The 16,335-nt window shown below is 40.1% G+C and overlaps 1 protein-coding gene across 6 annotated transcripts in view; it reads right to left on the bottom strand.

The window, feature by feature from the left end:
• The window catches only part of PDE1C (phosphodiesterase 1C), a 1,540,979-nt gene that overhangs the window by 934,640 nt on the left and 590,004 nt on the right, over positions 1–16,335 (bottom strand). For 2 of the 6 annotated variants that reach the window (XM_073549937.1, XM_073549934.1), the window contains exon 2: positions 5,516–5,542. The exons of the other annotated variants lie outside the window; for them this stretch is intronic. In XM_073549937.1, the coding sequence (XP_073406038.1) occupies positions 5,516–5,542 (27 nt within the window). The remainder of the gene's footprint in view (positions 1–5,515; positions 5,543–16,335) is intronic. 6 annotated transcript variants of the gene reach the window in all.

Raw genomic sequence — 16,335 nt, forward strand, 5'->3', positions numbered from 1 at the left:
ATCGTTTTTCACCCATTCAAATGAATGGGTAAAAAACACAAACAAAACTCAATGAAAATGCACAACAAAATGATTAAAAAATGATTACTATATTTCATCAATAACATAATAGACTGCAAGCCTCCAAGCAGGGCCTCACTCATCTAGTATAATTTGTTGACTAATGTATTGCTGTGAAATGTATCATGTAGCTCATACATGTGCACTCTCATTTGTAAAGTTATTATTATTATTAATCTCTTTCCTTCACCAAACTATTACCCCACTCCCCAATTTATCCTGCAATCAGCAGTGAGGCTCAATTTTTTCTCCAACGGTTACGCCAAGACTTCTACTCATTGCCAGTCAACACAGTGGCCACCAATTCATATTAGAATATAATTTAACTTGTAACGCTCACCCATAATGCTCTCCAAAATACTATAATTGCCTACATTACCTCCATGGTTTCTTTCTACCACTCTGTCCATGTGCTGACAATGTGCTCCTCCAGTCTGTCAGAATAATTACCAAAGTATAAAGTTTTCCTTTGTCTTCAAAATATATATTTCAGGCCTATCATATTCCACAGTCAGATCCCCTTCTACACTCCCCACTTCATTATTCCTCAGAACATGATTCCTTAATTCATCAATTCCCTCACATTCCTATTATCATGCTGCATTTCATACACAGTGAAAATCTTTAAGGTTGTTGTCCACCTATTGCTGGGACTCATTTGGCAGAAAGGGTCATTTTTTGGCCCCCATGGAGCAGTTTTATCCCCATTCGAATGGAACAGCAGTACACATGCCAGACAATTGCTCCATTAATTCTATACAGGGCAAAAAAAAAGATGGAATGTATGGAGTGGCAGTCAAGTATCCACATTGCCGCCTCATTCTAAAGGGTAAAAAGGTTCTCCATTCTCCCAATTACTGCTGGTCTCAGTGCTTGGACTCCCACTAATCAACACTGATAGGTGACAACATGTTTTCACCAAATAACATCTTTAAGTGTATTTCTTTGCATTTTGGAGTTTCTTTCTTGTAATTTCTAGAGTAGGGTGAACCCTTTTCTGGGCAGCTGCAGGCTGCTATTTGTAGGCCCCTTACCAGCCTGAGAATATCAGCCCTCAGCTGTCTGCTTTAGCAAGGCTGGTTGTAAAAAATAGGGGGGATTCCACGCCATTTCTTAAAATTATTTATTTAAATATTTAAAAAAAAACAGCATGGGGACCACTCCATTCTTGATAACCAGCCTTGTTGAAGCTGACAGCTGAGGATTGCAGCCCCCAGCTGTGAGTTTGCCTGGCTGGTTATTAAAAATATAGGGGAGCCCAAGCCATTTTTTAAAAAAAAAATATTTATTTACAGAGCAGGAGCCGGCTAATGAATACACCCAACAGCCACTCCTGCTCTCGCGGTTATTAGCGGCAGCAGGTGTCGGATGATGGGAGCTGTAGTCTCATCAGCTGACACCAATGATCAGAGGTAAACGTTATACCTCCAATCACAGCTAAGCGTTCCTGCTGTCTTTTGACAGCATGGGAACCGTGGCTCTCTGACTGGCGGGGAGGATTTCACCGATGATCAGAAGCGGTGTTTGCCACGTTGTCATGCACATGACAGCATTGCAAACACTCAATGTTTGGGGCCCCCATTCAAGTGAATAGGGTTCGGGTTTGTGTCCAGTTACTGTTCTGGTACCCAAACCAGAACATTTTGTAACTGTTCGACTGAACCCGCCATACTCGAACATCCAGGTGTCCGACCATCTCTAGTAATTTCCTTATAGATTTCAGACTCTTGTGGTCAGAGTTGCAAAGTTCTCATCCCTCTTGTTGGAATTTTTAATTACTCTGTTACTTTTTAATGCCTGATTTTGTCTGTAAATTTAGCCTCTAGTTTGTAAAGATTGGCAAAATACATTACTATACTCTTCATAAATAAAGATTACCATTATTATTACTAATATATTACAGATAATTGCTGGGGGGTCTAATCAGCTAACCCCCCTATATACAATTCAGAGCTGGATAACATTAAAGTCAAAAGGGATGATTCCCAGCAGAAATAAAATGTTTTTTTGGGAAATGTAAGACATCACATTTCACACATAAATAATAATTTGCTTGCAGACAAAATTTGTTCTATTTGACGTGTTTCGAGTTGCCAAATTTGCATCCCTGACAGTGAATTGATTTAATAATTACAGGTTATGACAGCGCTATTCCTAAACCAAGAAGCTATTAAGACTTTCTGATATGTATGCAGTGAAATATTAGGCCATAAAGATCTGAGCAGCACAGTTCAATTACAAAAAATATATAAAGTGAAATATTAGGCCATAAAGATCTGCACAATACAGTTCAATCACAAAAAATATATATAAGTGTCAATTATGATCATGTAAAATTAAATCACTATAAATCTTTGCCAAATATAATTGCAGATCAAACTTATTTTCCTAATTTTTGCAAATTTATTAATCAAATTCAACAAAATACAAAATGTGAATGTGCATCAATAAGTCTTGTCATCCTGAAGCCATATTCTCAGACTGCAATGTGTATACTGAACATATTATGACACAATACTGTGAGGTGTGATAAATCTAAAGTAGTAAGGTTACATTTCTCTACTTTTAATTCCACAGATTTGTTGAATGACATACAGAAAAATAATCAAACCTAGATTTTTCATTACTGTTGGTTGCTATGGTGATTACAATTGTCAAATGAAATGTCTACAGTTCTATATTACTGTATGTTTCTGTAGGTAGAGTTGGTGCGAATCGATTCAAACGGTTCAATGGTCTGTGGCCACTGAAAAGAAATGGGAGAACCACCGCCATCTCTTACCTGGCGTCATCCACAGCTCTTCTTTTGATTAGCATGCCAGGGACAATGCCATCATTACAGAGTGACGCACATACAGTATGATATTGTGCTAGGCTGGCTAATCAAAAGAAGAGCTGCAGATTCCATCAGGGAAGAGGCAGTTCTCTCACTTCCTGCCAATGGCCACAGACCTCTGCCGCGGTCATGCAAATCAATTCTCACAAACTCTACTTGTAGGTACTTGTAGTACTGTCACTGTATGAGGCTTCCCTGTGACATTGTTTTCTTCCTGAGCAGCAATGGTTTTAGGATAGATTATAGCATGTGATAAAGGATTCCATGATTTTTTAACCCCTTAATGACCGGAGTATTTTTCGGTTTTGCGTTTTTCTTTTTCGCTCCCCTTCTTCCCAGAGCCATAACTTTTTTATTTTTCCATCAATATGGCCATATCAGGGCTTATTTTTTGCGGGATGAGATGAATTTTTGAACAACACCATTGGTTTTAGCATGTCATGTACTAGAAAGCGGGAAAAAATTCCAAGTGCAGTGAAATTGCAAAAAAAGTACAATCCCACACTAGTTTTTCTGTTTGGCTTTTTTGATAGATTTGCTAAATTCTATAACTGACCTGCCATTATTATTCTCCAGGTCATTACGAGTTCATAGACACCAAACATGTCTAGGTTCTTTTTTATCTATGTGGTGAAAAAAAATCCAAACTTTGCTGAAAAAAAATTGCACCATTTTCCGATACCCATAGAGTCTCCATTTTTCGTCATGACGAGTTTGGTGAGGGCTTATTTATTGTGTGCCGAGTTGATGCTTTTAATGATATCATTTTGGTGCAGATATGATCTTTTGATCACCTGTTACTGCATTTTAACGCAATGTCGTGGCTACCAAAAAAAGTAATTCTGGCGGTTTGTTTTTTTTTCTTTTTTTTCTCGCTACGCTGTTTAGTGATCAGGTTAATCCTTTTTTTATTGATAGATCGGGCGATTATTAAAGCAGTGATAGCAAATCTGCCTGTTTGATTTTATTTTTATTGTTTTATTTTGAATGGGGCGAAAAGGGGTGGATTCGAACTTTTATGTTTTTTTATTTTTTTCAAAACATTTTTTTTACTTTTGGCATGCTTCATGGATTATGGATCTGTACAACTCACTAGTATGGCCATGTACAGTATATTAGACCTAAATGGTGTTCTACTTATACATTAAAATTTCTCAGTAGTATCCTGATTGGATTGGATTTTAGCTCACTGTGGCATCTACTTCGCACAACCTTCTTTAGCAAATTATTTTTTTGCTAGCAAAAAAAAAAAATTGTTTTTTTCCTATAAATTACATTTACAACAGATTTTATTCTGGCATTTTCAAATCCTTTAGATAAAAGAGGAGAAGCATAAAAATGTCATAGGTGAGGCTAGTTTCACACTAGCGTTTTGGAGCGCAGCGACGGCCTGCGCACGGCCGCCGCTAAGCCGTGCCCCCTGCCGCGCCCCCGCCGGTAGCTCCGCCCACCGGCGCATGACGCTGCATGCGCCCTGCGTTCCCTATCTTTATCACAGGGGGCGCAGGCTGTGCGCAGTATGCGTTTGGCGGCGCATGCGCCTTTTTGACGGTGCGCCGACGCAACCAAACTGCAGCAGGTTGCGTTTGGCACAGGTCGGCGCACCGTCAAAAGGACGCATGCGCTGCCGAATGCATACTGCGCACGGCCTGTGCCCACTGTGATAAAGATAGGGGACGCAGGGTGCATGCAGCGTCATGCGCCGGTGGGCGGAGCTACCGGTGGGGCGTGGCAGGGGCGGGGCTTAGCGGCGGCTGTGCGCAGGCCGTCGCTGCGCTCCAAAACGCTAGTGTGAAACTAGGCTAAGGCATGTGTTTGTTTTAAAAAAAAAAAAAAGGTGTGCAAAAATGCCAGAAAAAAACTCAACAAGCAAAATAAGCATTATTCATAATGCACTTTCTATTTCACTATAAACTTTTACGTACCATCTAGCCAAAGTGCTCTCAGGCAACGACTGTGTCAGACAGCAGACAACAAGCAGTTCATGGCCTCTCCTACTATGAGAACCTTTTGGGTGTGTGCACATGTTGCGGATTCTGTTGAGGATTCTGCGGCAGATTTGGCCCTGTAGATCCGCAGCAGTTTCTGCTGCATTGTACAGTACCCTTTTAGTCTATGTAAATCGAAAAACGCAGTGCCCACGGTGCAGAATTTTCCGTGCAGATTTGCAGCTGATTTAAATCTGCAGCATGTCATTTCTTTGTGAGGATTCTGCAGCGGTTTAGCACCTGCTCTATGACAGGTGTCAAACCGCAGGGGAAAACCGCCGGCTAATCCGCAATAAATCCGCACACAAACCATAGGTCTTTTGACCTGCAGATTTACCTGCAGATTTTGTCAAATCCACGCGGAAAATTCTGCAGCAGAATCCGCAACGTGTGCACACACCCTTTCAGTGGTATGGCATTCTTTCATGGTAGTCACACTTCTACATACTTGTATATTGTGTTTTAGAAAATAGGGTCCATAGTTATTTTGAGAGAAACAAGCCCAAGCCAAATTTACGGGTTCAATAGTCAACAATCGACAAAAGCCAATTTTAGAAGTGGAGTTAGCTAATAATAATAGAAGATATGTCTGAGATATTAACAGAACACCTTCTCGGGAAACAGGTCCTACCTTTGTGATGTTTTCTTGTATTTTCTCCTGGAAGAAAAAAAATCAGAACATGAAGTCTGGAAGAATGCCTTAATAATGTATGCTGTCTCTCACGCTCATGATTGTTCTTAGAATGGAGGATGGGTAGTGATTAACAACCAGCTACAAGATTAGCTGGATTTCCAGATACAAAACTGTGAACAGTAAAGATTATGATAAATTACAAGTAACATAAGTATGCTGTGCTGTTCTGGCAGAAGAAGAAACCAATTAACACATTTGAACTACAGTTAAAGAGCTATAGGGAGGAGGAAGGACTTGTTGAGGTGAATTGATAAAGTGTTGTTAGGAAAAAAAATTGGTCACATGCATCTAAGGTACAAAAAAAAAAGAAGCTGTATCTCCCTTTGTCTGCTTTACCTTTTAGCTCATATAAATGCACTTTGGCACCTATATGAGTCAAAGGAATTTTATTGGCACCTATATGAGTTAAAGGAATTTTATTGACACCAATAAAAGTATTTTCATTAACTTAAAAGATATCCCAAATCTCTTCTCTAAGAGGTGTACCATTCCACTGATACAAATGTAAAGGCACAAAATCAATTTATAACACCTTGACCCCATAGAATATGTAAACCAGCAAAAACAGCAATTCTTGAAGGTTTCCTGTGCTTAGCGTCAAAATGTTGTCTCACCAAATGGATTCCTGGTGTCGATACACACATTGAAAGACAGGAAACTGGGTGTGGAATGAGAATAGATTTGAGTATAGTCTGGAAAAGGGGTGCAGCCTCAAGAACCTCTGAGATGACTGTTCCTAAAAATTGGCAAGTATGGTTTGGAGGTTGGTATCAAAAGATCAAAAGCTACACTCCACAAGTATTTTTGTTGGAGTAAAACCCAAGAAAAAAAAACCAAAATGAGCATATACTTTGTTGTAAGTAAATAAATAGTAATAGTACATGGAAATAGCATAAGGTATTTAGTTATCACTATTTTGATCAAAAAAAGCCATCCCACCACGACAGTGTATGCCCAATCGGAAGGGCTTTTATGGTTATTTTATCAAAATAGTGTTAACTAAGTACCTTATGTTAGTACATGTACTATTACTATTTACTTATTTACTTACTGCAAGGCATATGTTCATTTTATTTTTATCTTGGGTTATGTCCTGTGAAATGGCCAGCGTGAACGGGCTCTTACATGTTGCATCTATACCGTTTTATGCTTTGGCTCATTTCTTTGGTTTTATTGATGTTGGAATGTAGCTGTCATTCACAGCCACCATACCATAGGTAATCTCATGAGAAATTCTGATTGGGCAGCATCCTGTTCTGTTTCTTAGGACACATTCACACATTTATTATTTGGTCAGTATTTTCCAATCAGTATTTGTAAGCCAAAGTCAGGAATAGTACAATCAGAGGAAAAGTATAATAGAATCACATCACCACTTCTGTATTTATCACCCACTCCTGGTTTTGGCTCACAAATACTGATGTAAAATACTGACCAAATACTGAATGTGTGAACGTGGCCTAAATCCTAGAATTTAACGCTGTCTTCTTTATGCTATTTCATAGCTTTAGTGACCAGATATAATACACTGGCAAAAAAAACATTGAGAAGAGAAGAGACAGCCAGAAAGCAATATGGGATGATTGACACTGTAGTAGAGAGGATGCAGAACAAAGGGGTATCACAATGAGTTCAGATGATACAGATCATGAAATGTATATCCTTCTACATGCGTTTACAGTTTTGATAGCTCTAAAACACATACACAAAACAGCAATAAATAGTCTCCCCTGTTGGTATGATATGATCAAAGTAATAAGTGCACATTCCCTCATTTTTATTGTTCTATTCATCAATTCTATAAACATCACACAAAATGTAAATGACATGACAATGAGAATGTGGCATAATTCACAAAGTGTGTTAAGTCATTTTGTTCAGCCTTCATATTGCAGAAATCAATAACAATATCGCTGATGAAATTTGCTTTGGTCACCATCTGGAAAAGCATATTAAAATCTGGACACATTTTAGGCTCTGTTTGCACTTGCATTCGGGATTTCTATCAAGCTCTCTGGTATTTTGACAGTGAGAATAGTATAGTTTGTAACACTCTTCGCATCATGTACAGTTCAATACAAGAACCCCTAGCGTACACTAAAGTCTACGAGATCTGTCAACGTCTGGGTCAATTGGAAAAAGAATCTATCATGATAGATTGGGGTAAGGGCTTTTACATATACGATAATTTTTCAACATTCATATTTCAGTGCAATGATGTACAGTATACATTTTTTGGGTTAGTACAAAATACATAAGTGTTTATATTAATTATGTAATGCCTAGACGACTATTTGTAATGCCAGTTTATCATTTACATTGCTTTTATCAGTAGGATTGATTTCTTGCTATCACGCTAGAATGCCTAAAGTTGGGATTCTATAGATGCACAGCATCAAGGCACACTGTACGAGCCAATAGTTGTAGAAAAACATTCAGAATTTCTGTAAGATTCTAGAAAACATTAACAGCAATTGAGCATTTACAGAGATCCTGCAGGCAGGCATAGGAGAACTTAAAGTGGTTGTTCACTACTAGGACAGCCACTTTTTTATCAAAATGTTTGACCCCGATAGAATAATAAGGCCGGGGTCACACTGGCGAGGAATACGGCCGAGTGAGAGACGCTAAAAGCACGCATTAGACATGGACCAATGATTCTCTATGGGGTCCCTCGCACCAGCCGTATATTTCTCATCCGTATCCTACGCTCCGTGCCAATCGCAGCATGCTGCCATTGTCAGCGTACTACGGCCGTAGTACGCCAATGCAAGTCTATGGGTGCGCAAAAAATACGGATTACACACGGACCACACATGTGACTTGCGAGAAATACGCACCCGGTGTCTTTTAGCAAAGCCGGCAATTCAGTGCGCGATACAGTAAACTCACACTGACAGTTTTAATAAAGAAACGAAAGAATAGATATATACACATAGAATACATATATATATATGCATTCTATGTGTCTATATCTATTCTTTGGTTTCTGTTATAAACCCTGTCATAGGGCTCCATTATATGTCCATTTTGCAAGCCTGCGAGAAAATCTCGCCATACGGATGCCATACGGATTACATACGGATGCAGACATGCGCAAAATATGCGACCACACCTTGATTACGGATGACATACGGAGCACTGCTTAGGGGCCATTCTTCCGTATTACGCATGTAAAATACTGACCGTATTTTGCGCAGGTTAGTGTGACTCCAGCCTTAAGCTTATACTTACCTCCCATGCCAATGCCGTTCTTATGATGTAGGCATTCGAGGTCCTGGGGCTCTCATGCGGTGTTGTGACACATGACAGCTGATCCCTGACTTCCTCTTCATGCCCAATTTGTACGTATGCGGGGACAGTGACTCCAGCTCTGATTGGGCGCTGGCGTCACGTGTCACAACACTGCACCAGAACCCCAGGGAGAATGACAGCTGACAGCGCGGGAACGGTGCAAGCATGGGAGGTGAGTTTAAGTTTTATTATTTTGTGTAGGCCAAGCACGGGGTACGAGAAGAAGTTGTCCAAGTTGTCCAAGTAATGGACAACTTCTTTAAGGCTGGAGGATGGCAAGGAATATGCCAGATGTCCATAAATATTTTATTACAATATAATGTATTTAATATACAAAAGAATAACACTAGGTTCATCTTATGGAAAGGAAGGCATTCAGTCAGAATTTTTAGTGTGTGAGTAAAGCATATGAACAAGCTTTCTTTTCTAAAATGTAATTTCATAAGTAGAATTAATTAAGGGATATCGGCAGAAGAACTAAATCTAGCTACAATTGAAACCATCACTAAATTGAGAGTTTAGAAAAAGCAGTCTTCACATCCACATAAATTTACTTCCATTGATTTAAGGTCATAATGAAGTAAATGATGTAAATTAACCATGGGAAATTGTTTGGCAGATGAATTCCCAGGAATCCAATGTGCTATTAGTGGCATTATCCCCACACCTGCGGATTCTTTACATGATGCCTGATGATGCTGACACCAAAGTACTAATTCTGTGGATGATTTTGCCTTCTTTAACCCTCCAGTTACAGTGTAGGAAGAAAACAGTCACAGCTGCTCTAAATTATATTTCATTGCACATGTCCTGCAGACTGTAACAAGCCTATGCAAAAGTAAAAAAAAAATATTTTGTAATTTTGGGTCAATATGTTGAAACAAAAGATAACTCTTCTAGCAGATTTTTTTTTCATTTTGAGCAGACACAGTATGTGATATGTTCAAAAACCTTTAAAGAAAGTCTGTCATTTGATTGATGCAGAGGAGGCTGAATCAGACACTAGCTGCATTAGTACAGCTGTGTATGTTTTACGCTGAGGTGCTGCAGCGTTTCAGAAAAACACACCTTCTACAGCCGAGCAGTACAGTCTGAGGGAGGTCTCCAGCAACTTCTCTTTTTGCCCGATCCTCTTGACTGACAGGTCTGTTCTTGCGCACGCAGATAGGGAAAGACCAGTAAGTCTAAGGGGAGTAGGTGAGGAGAAACCACCGGGCAACTAACTCAAAACAGTCATTCCAATTGCATAGTCTCTTTCTGACTTTTCAAAGTATAGTCATGAGAAAAAGGACCCTCGCTTTGAATTATATGGTGTTATGGCATATTTCAAAATACATCAGGTAAACCAACAACACATTACATCGTATCAAAAATAGGCCAAAATTCATAAGCAGTCTGTGTGAAAAACTAAGTACATCCAATGAATCAATAGCTTGTAGAACCACCTTTCACAACAATAACTTGAAGTCGGTTACTGTATGACTTTGTCAGCCTCTCAAAGTATTGAAGACATTTTGGCCTACTCTTTTATACAACATTGCCTAAGTTTTTTGAGGTTTGTGGGCTCAGTTCTCATCACAGATCTGGACTTTGACAGGGCCACTGCAACACCTTGATTTTTTTGCTTTTCAGTTGTTCTTATATGGATTTGCTGGTATGCTTGGGATCATTTTCCTGTTCCATGATCCAGTTTTGGACATTTAGTTTTTGGATTGATGACCTCACATTTGTCTCTAGAATACTTTGATTTACAGAGGAGTTTATGGTTGACTCAATGACTGTAATGCAACATTTACATGTTCAGTATTTGGTCAGTATTTTACATCGGTATGTATAGGCCAAAACCAGGAGTGGAACAGTTAGAGGAAAGTATAATAGAAACACGTCATCACTTCTGTATTTATCAGCCACCCCTGGATTTTGGCTTACAAATGTAGCGGTAAAAAACTCATCGAATAATCAACGTGTGCACAGGCCCTCAAGTGCCAAGAGCACGTGGGTACAAAACAAGCTGAATCACCACTCCTCCACCACTGTGCTTGATAGTTTGTATGAGGTATTTGTGATGATATGCTTTTTTAGCTCTTAGCAAACATGGTGAAGGGCATTGAGGCAAAACATCTCTGCTTCGGTCTCATCTGTGCAAAAGACATTGTTTCAAACATCTTATGGTTTATTATATGGATACACCTAAATAAACTGGGAATGGTTAGTGATATCAACTTCCTGTTTGTGGCACATTAGTATATGGGAGGAGGAAAACTTTTCAAGATGGGTGGTGACCATGACGGATATTTTGAAGTTGGCCATTTTGGATCCAACTTTATTTTTTCCAATGGGAAGAAGGTCATGTGACACATCAAGCTATAGAGAATTTCAAAAGAAAAACAATGGTGTGCTTGGTTTTAACTTAACTTTATTCTTTCATGAGTTATTTACAAGTTTCTCTTTGTTTACATCCATTGACATGTTGCAGAGGTTAACACGTGAGGAGCAGATAGAAATTGTGTTGATGTCTGGTGAACGTGTGAGCAGGTACTAAGATGCAGTAATGGGTCAGAGGCAGAGCAAGGGTTAACGTGGGGTTTAATTTAACAGGTATACTCCTCGCAGAGAGAAAACAGGGAAAACAGTATAAAGGGACACAGGGTATGTAACCCTGGGGAAACGGGTGTGAAGAATAGGGAAGAAAGTTCAAGATTAGCAAACCTATCAGTCAGATGACTTCAGAATGCAGTTAGTTCAAGGTGTGGATGTTGGCGCCAAAGCAGTGGCATGTAAGGGGTCCGGTATGGCCCTGGAAAAGATGGTGTCCTGGATCCTGGTGGTGGCGGTGATTCCTCGTGGTCCGGTGTAGTCCTGGAAAAGATGATGTCTTGGCTTCTGGTGGCGACGGTGATTCCTCGTGGTCCGGGTGGTGATCGGTGAGTCAGGAAATGACAAGCCGGACAGAGCACAGTCTTTCCCTTTGTCAGCATACAGGGACAATGAGCGACTCAACTCAAATACAAAGGGAAACATCTCACAGCGGGTGTCCCAACTCTCCCGTCGGTTAGTGCACATGCTGATATCTTGACTAGGCATCCTGTCACTCACAGTCAGCATTGTCAGCGGGGACCCGATACGTCGTTGTCAACAGTCTCTTTTAGCAGCTTTTTGACTCTGCTCGTTTTGGCCCTCTCTGGCAGTTGGTTTATTTGCAGAAGCCCTGACAATGCCCTCCTGCGCGCTGCACATTCCCACGGCAAAGAACTGATTTTCTGCGTGCTGTTGCTCTTTTATCTTAGCCACGCACCCTACTCGTAGGTGCAGAGGTCGGTCCGGGGACTTAGCTTTCCCCCATGAAACCTGGGTGACAGCCCCGACAGTTCTGGGTCCATCACAGAGTAGGTAGGCCTGGTCAGGGTCTTCTCCTTACAAACGCAGTACCAGAGTCATTGCAGCACATTTCAATGCAAGACACCCTATGCAAGAAAACTGTCATCACTCCAATTTTATTTAGGTGTATGGGCAAAACAAAAATTGGAACAGGACCCTCAGTTTACACAGAACATTATGATCAGTGATGAGACAAACTTTTTTGGGTGGGCCATTTATATGGATACACCTAAATAAAATGGGAATGGAGACAGTTTTCTTGCATAGGGTGTCTTGCATTGAAGTCTGCTGCAATGATCCGGGTACTGTATTCACTAGACATCATCAAATATCTACCGCTCCTCACGTGTTAACCTCTGCGACATGTCAATGGTTGTAAACAAAGAGAAACTTGTAAATAACGCATGAAAGAATAACGTTACATTAAAACCAAGCACACCATTGTTTTTCTTTTGAAATTCTCAATAAGTTTGATGTGTCACATGACCCTATTCCCTTTGGAAAAAATAAAGTTGGTTCCAAAATGGCCAACTTCAAAATGGCTGTCATGGTCACCACCCATCTTGAAAAGTTTTCCCCCTCCCATATACTAATGTGCTACAAACAGGAAGTTGATATCACTAACCATTCCCATTTTATTTAGGTTTATCCATATAAATGGCCTACCCTTTGGAACATACAGGTGCTTCTCACAAAATTAGAATATCATCAAAAAGTTAATTTATTTAAGTTCTTCAACACAAAAAGTGAAACTCATATATTAGATAGTCATTACAAACAAAGTGATCTATTTCAAGTGTTTATTTCTGTTAATGTTGATGATTATGGCTTACAGCCAATGAAAACCCAAAGTCATTATCACAGTAAATTAGAATACTTTATAACACGAGCTTGAAAAATTATTTTAAAATTCAAAATGTTGGCCTACTGAAATGTATGTTCAGTAAATGCACTTACTACTTGGTCAGGGCTCCTTTTGTATCCATTACTGCATCAGTGCAGCGTGGCATGGAGGCGATTAGCCTGTGGCACTACTGAGGTGTTATGGGACCCAGGTTGTTTTGATAGCAGCCTTCAGCTCATCTGCATTGCTGGCCAATCAAGCACAGTGATACTGTTGTTTTTAGACCTGGTATTGGTACTTTTGGCAGTGTGGACAGGTGCCAAGTCTTGCTGGAGAATGAAATTTCCATCTCCAAAAAGCTTGTTGGCACAGGGAACCATGAAGTGCTCTAAAATTTTCTCGTAGATGGCTGCGCTGACTTTGGTCTGGCATTGTCTATTGGTTTTGAATGGCTTGACACTAGGAATGGGACACTTGTAGCCTATGTCATAGATACAGCTGTGTGTGGTGGCTCTTGAAGCAATGATTCCAGCAGTAGTCCACTACTTGTGAATCTCCACCAAATTTTTGAATGTCCTTTTAACAATCCCTTCAAGGCTGCAGTAATCCTGTTTGCTTGCGCACCTTTTTCTACCACACTTTTTCCTTCCTTTCAACTTTCCATTAATATGCTTGGATACAGCACTATGCTTCTTTAGCAATGTCCTTTTCTGGCTTACCCTCCTTGTGGAGTGTGTCAATGACTGCCTTCTGGGCATCTGTCAATTCAGCAGTCTTCCCCATGATTGTGGAGCATACTGAAACAAACTAAGGGACTTTTTAAATGCTTAGGAAGCCTTTTGTAGGTGTTTTTGCTAATTATTCTAATTTACTGAGATATTTACTTTTGGGTTTTCATTGGCTGTAAGGCTACTTTCACACTTGCTTTTTTTTGCTGTGCGTTTTTTGCGCACACAACCGCATGAAAAAAACCGCATCATGCGTTTGTGTGTGTTTTTTTGCGGGTTTTGGTGCGTTTTTTAAAAAAAAGCATGCTTTTTTTGCACATAAGTGCGCATTACAATGCGCACATATGCGCACCCATAGACTATAATGGGTGTTTTGCTGTAAATAAGCGCATTGCGTGCGCATGCGTTTTTTGGGGGAAAGTCAGACGCACAAAAAATGCAACAGGATGCATTTTGTGCGCCCGAGCGCACACTACAAAAAAACGCATGCGTATACAAACGCGTACAAAAACATGTGTATGTGTAGGGAAGGTGACCTGACGGACGGACGGACTGGTCAGATTTCAAAAGGGAAAACAGCTAGGAAAGTGTAGGAGACGTGCAGTACCTTGAACTGACATTTGAGGGTAGGGAGGAGTGTGAGCATAGGACTTGACATCAGCTTAGGGCTAAGAAACCGTTGGTCATGAGGGCGGAGTTACAGGGAAGCGGGAAAGCTCTAAATTTGACAGGAGGATTCCAGAAGATTCCAGTCCCCAGGGGGAGCTCAAGTGATGAGGAGACTGTGACAGTTGCTGTACTGTGAGGAAAACCCAACCAGGGGGACTGAGGAGAAAGGAAGTCAGGGGGGTGGTCCTGACACGAAGTACCGCAGTATAGACGAGGCTCCGGGTGTGGGACACCGTATTGGAATGACGCTTGACCAGTAACATTACTGTTGGTGTATAGGCTTAAGGCAGCCACAGTGACGGAGCTGTCAGAGCGTCACTGAGTGTAAAGGGGGACGGCACGTAAATATACGTCCCTGGAGAAAGTGTGTCACCCTGTGTTCTGTAATCGGAGAACTGTGAAGAAAGGTGCGGTGTGCTGTGAGGCCGCCTGGTGGACGGCGAGAGAAAGAATAGACTTGGACCGGTTGCACCCGAAACTTGCCTCCAGCTTGTGTCTGTACGTTACTGCCCGGTATCCAGAGGGACCACCCCCCAGCAAGGCCCACCGACCCTACATATGCACACCTATGCGCACCCATGTTAAAGTACGGGGGAAAAAAACGGATGCTTTTTTGCGCTAAAAAACAGCGCAAAAAAATGCAAGTGTGAAACCAGCCTAAGCCGTAATCATCAACATTAACAGAAATAAACACTTGAAATAGATCACTCTGTTTGTAATGACTCTATATAATATAGGAGTTTCACTTTTTGTATTGAAGAACTGAAATAAATTAACTTTTTATTGATATTCTAATTTTGTGAGAAGCACTTGTACATGGCTGCAATAAAAAAACTAGTATCTGATTCCTGGTGCCTGTGGTTCAGGTAGCATGAAATACTTTTACTATCATTGTAATAGCAAACACAAATCAAAGGTTTGAAGCTAAGAATAGTGGGGGTTAGGGATCTCACAGCCCTTCACATCACAGTAAACATATGATTCACATCATGTTAGCTTATATTTCATATAGAAATATAGAAATAGTATAAATATCTAAAATAAATAGAGTAATAATTCAATTAAAATGTATAAATGATTCCAGTAATGTTTAATGTAAACAATCCAAAAAGTATCCACATTAACAATAATCAATAATTATATATAGTGCTTTCAATAGTAGCAGATCTATGCTCATAAAACACTAGTGGTGTAAAGATAACAACCAAATAAAACCCACTACAATGTGCGCATATACTATACTTGTTCATCGGTCAATGATAAACATCTTTTGGAATATTTGCCTATATGTGAGGGATTTGTAAGAAAGTTGCATATTTTGTGTGCTTGTCATGTTTTAATATAGGAAGGTACATCAGCCATAGGATTGCACTCATTTAAAAAGTGAATATCGTTGATTATTTTATTTTAATGGCACCTTACAAGTGGTGGGATATATAAAGCAAAAAGTGAATAGTCGACTCTTGAAGTTGGCATATTGAAATCAGGAAAAGTGGGTAACCACAAGAATCTAAGTGACTTTGACAAGAGCCTAAGTCAGGAAGGAGTTAAAGAAGAACTCCCATTAAACAATTTATGCCCTAAATCTGGGTATATGAATATGAAGTGTAGTGTATGAATATACTCCAACTTCAATAGTTTTTAAAGGGAGTATCCAGGATTTTTTTTAACACTATGGGCCTAAAAACTAACAGGTAAATAGCTGATGACTACCTGCCTGTTCTATTCAACACAGGCACAGTGTGATCATTGGCTGCTCCTGCTGGCAATGCACCTGCTTCACGTCAACAGAGCAGCTCTTCCTCTTCCAGGCCATTCTGTTAATGGGGTGTGACTGGCGACAT

Source organism: Dendrobates tinctorius, unplaced genomic scaffold (genome assembly GCF_039654945.1).
Source record: "Dendrobates tinctorius isolate UK_male_01 unplaced genomic scaffold, ASM3965494v1 ptg000162l, whole genome shotgun sequence".
Classification (NCBI taxonomy): domain Eukaryota; kingdom Metazoa; phylum Chordata; class Amphibia; order Anura; family Dendrobatidae; genus Dendrobates; species Dendrobates tinctorius.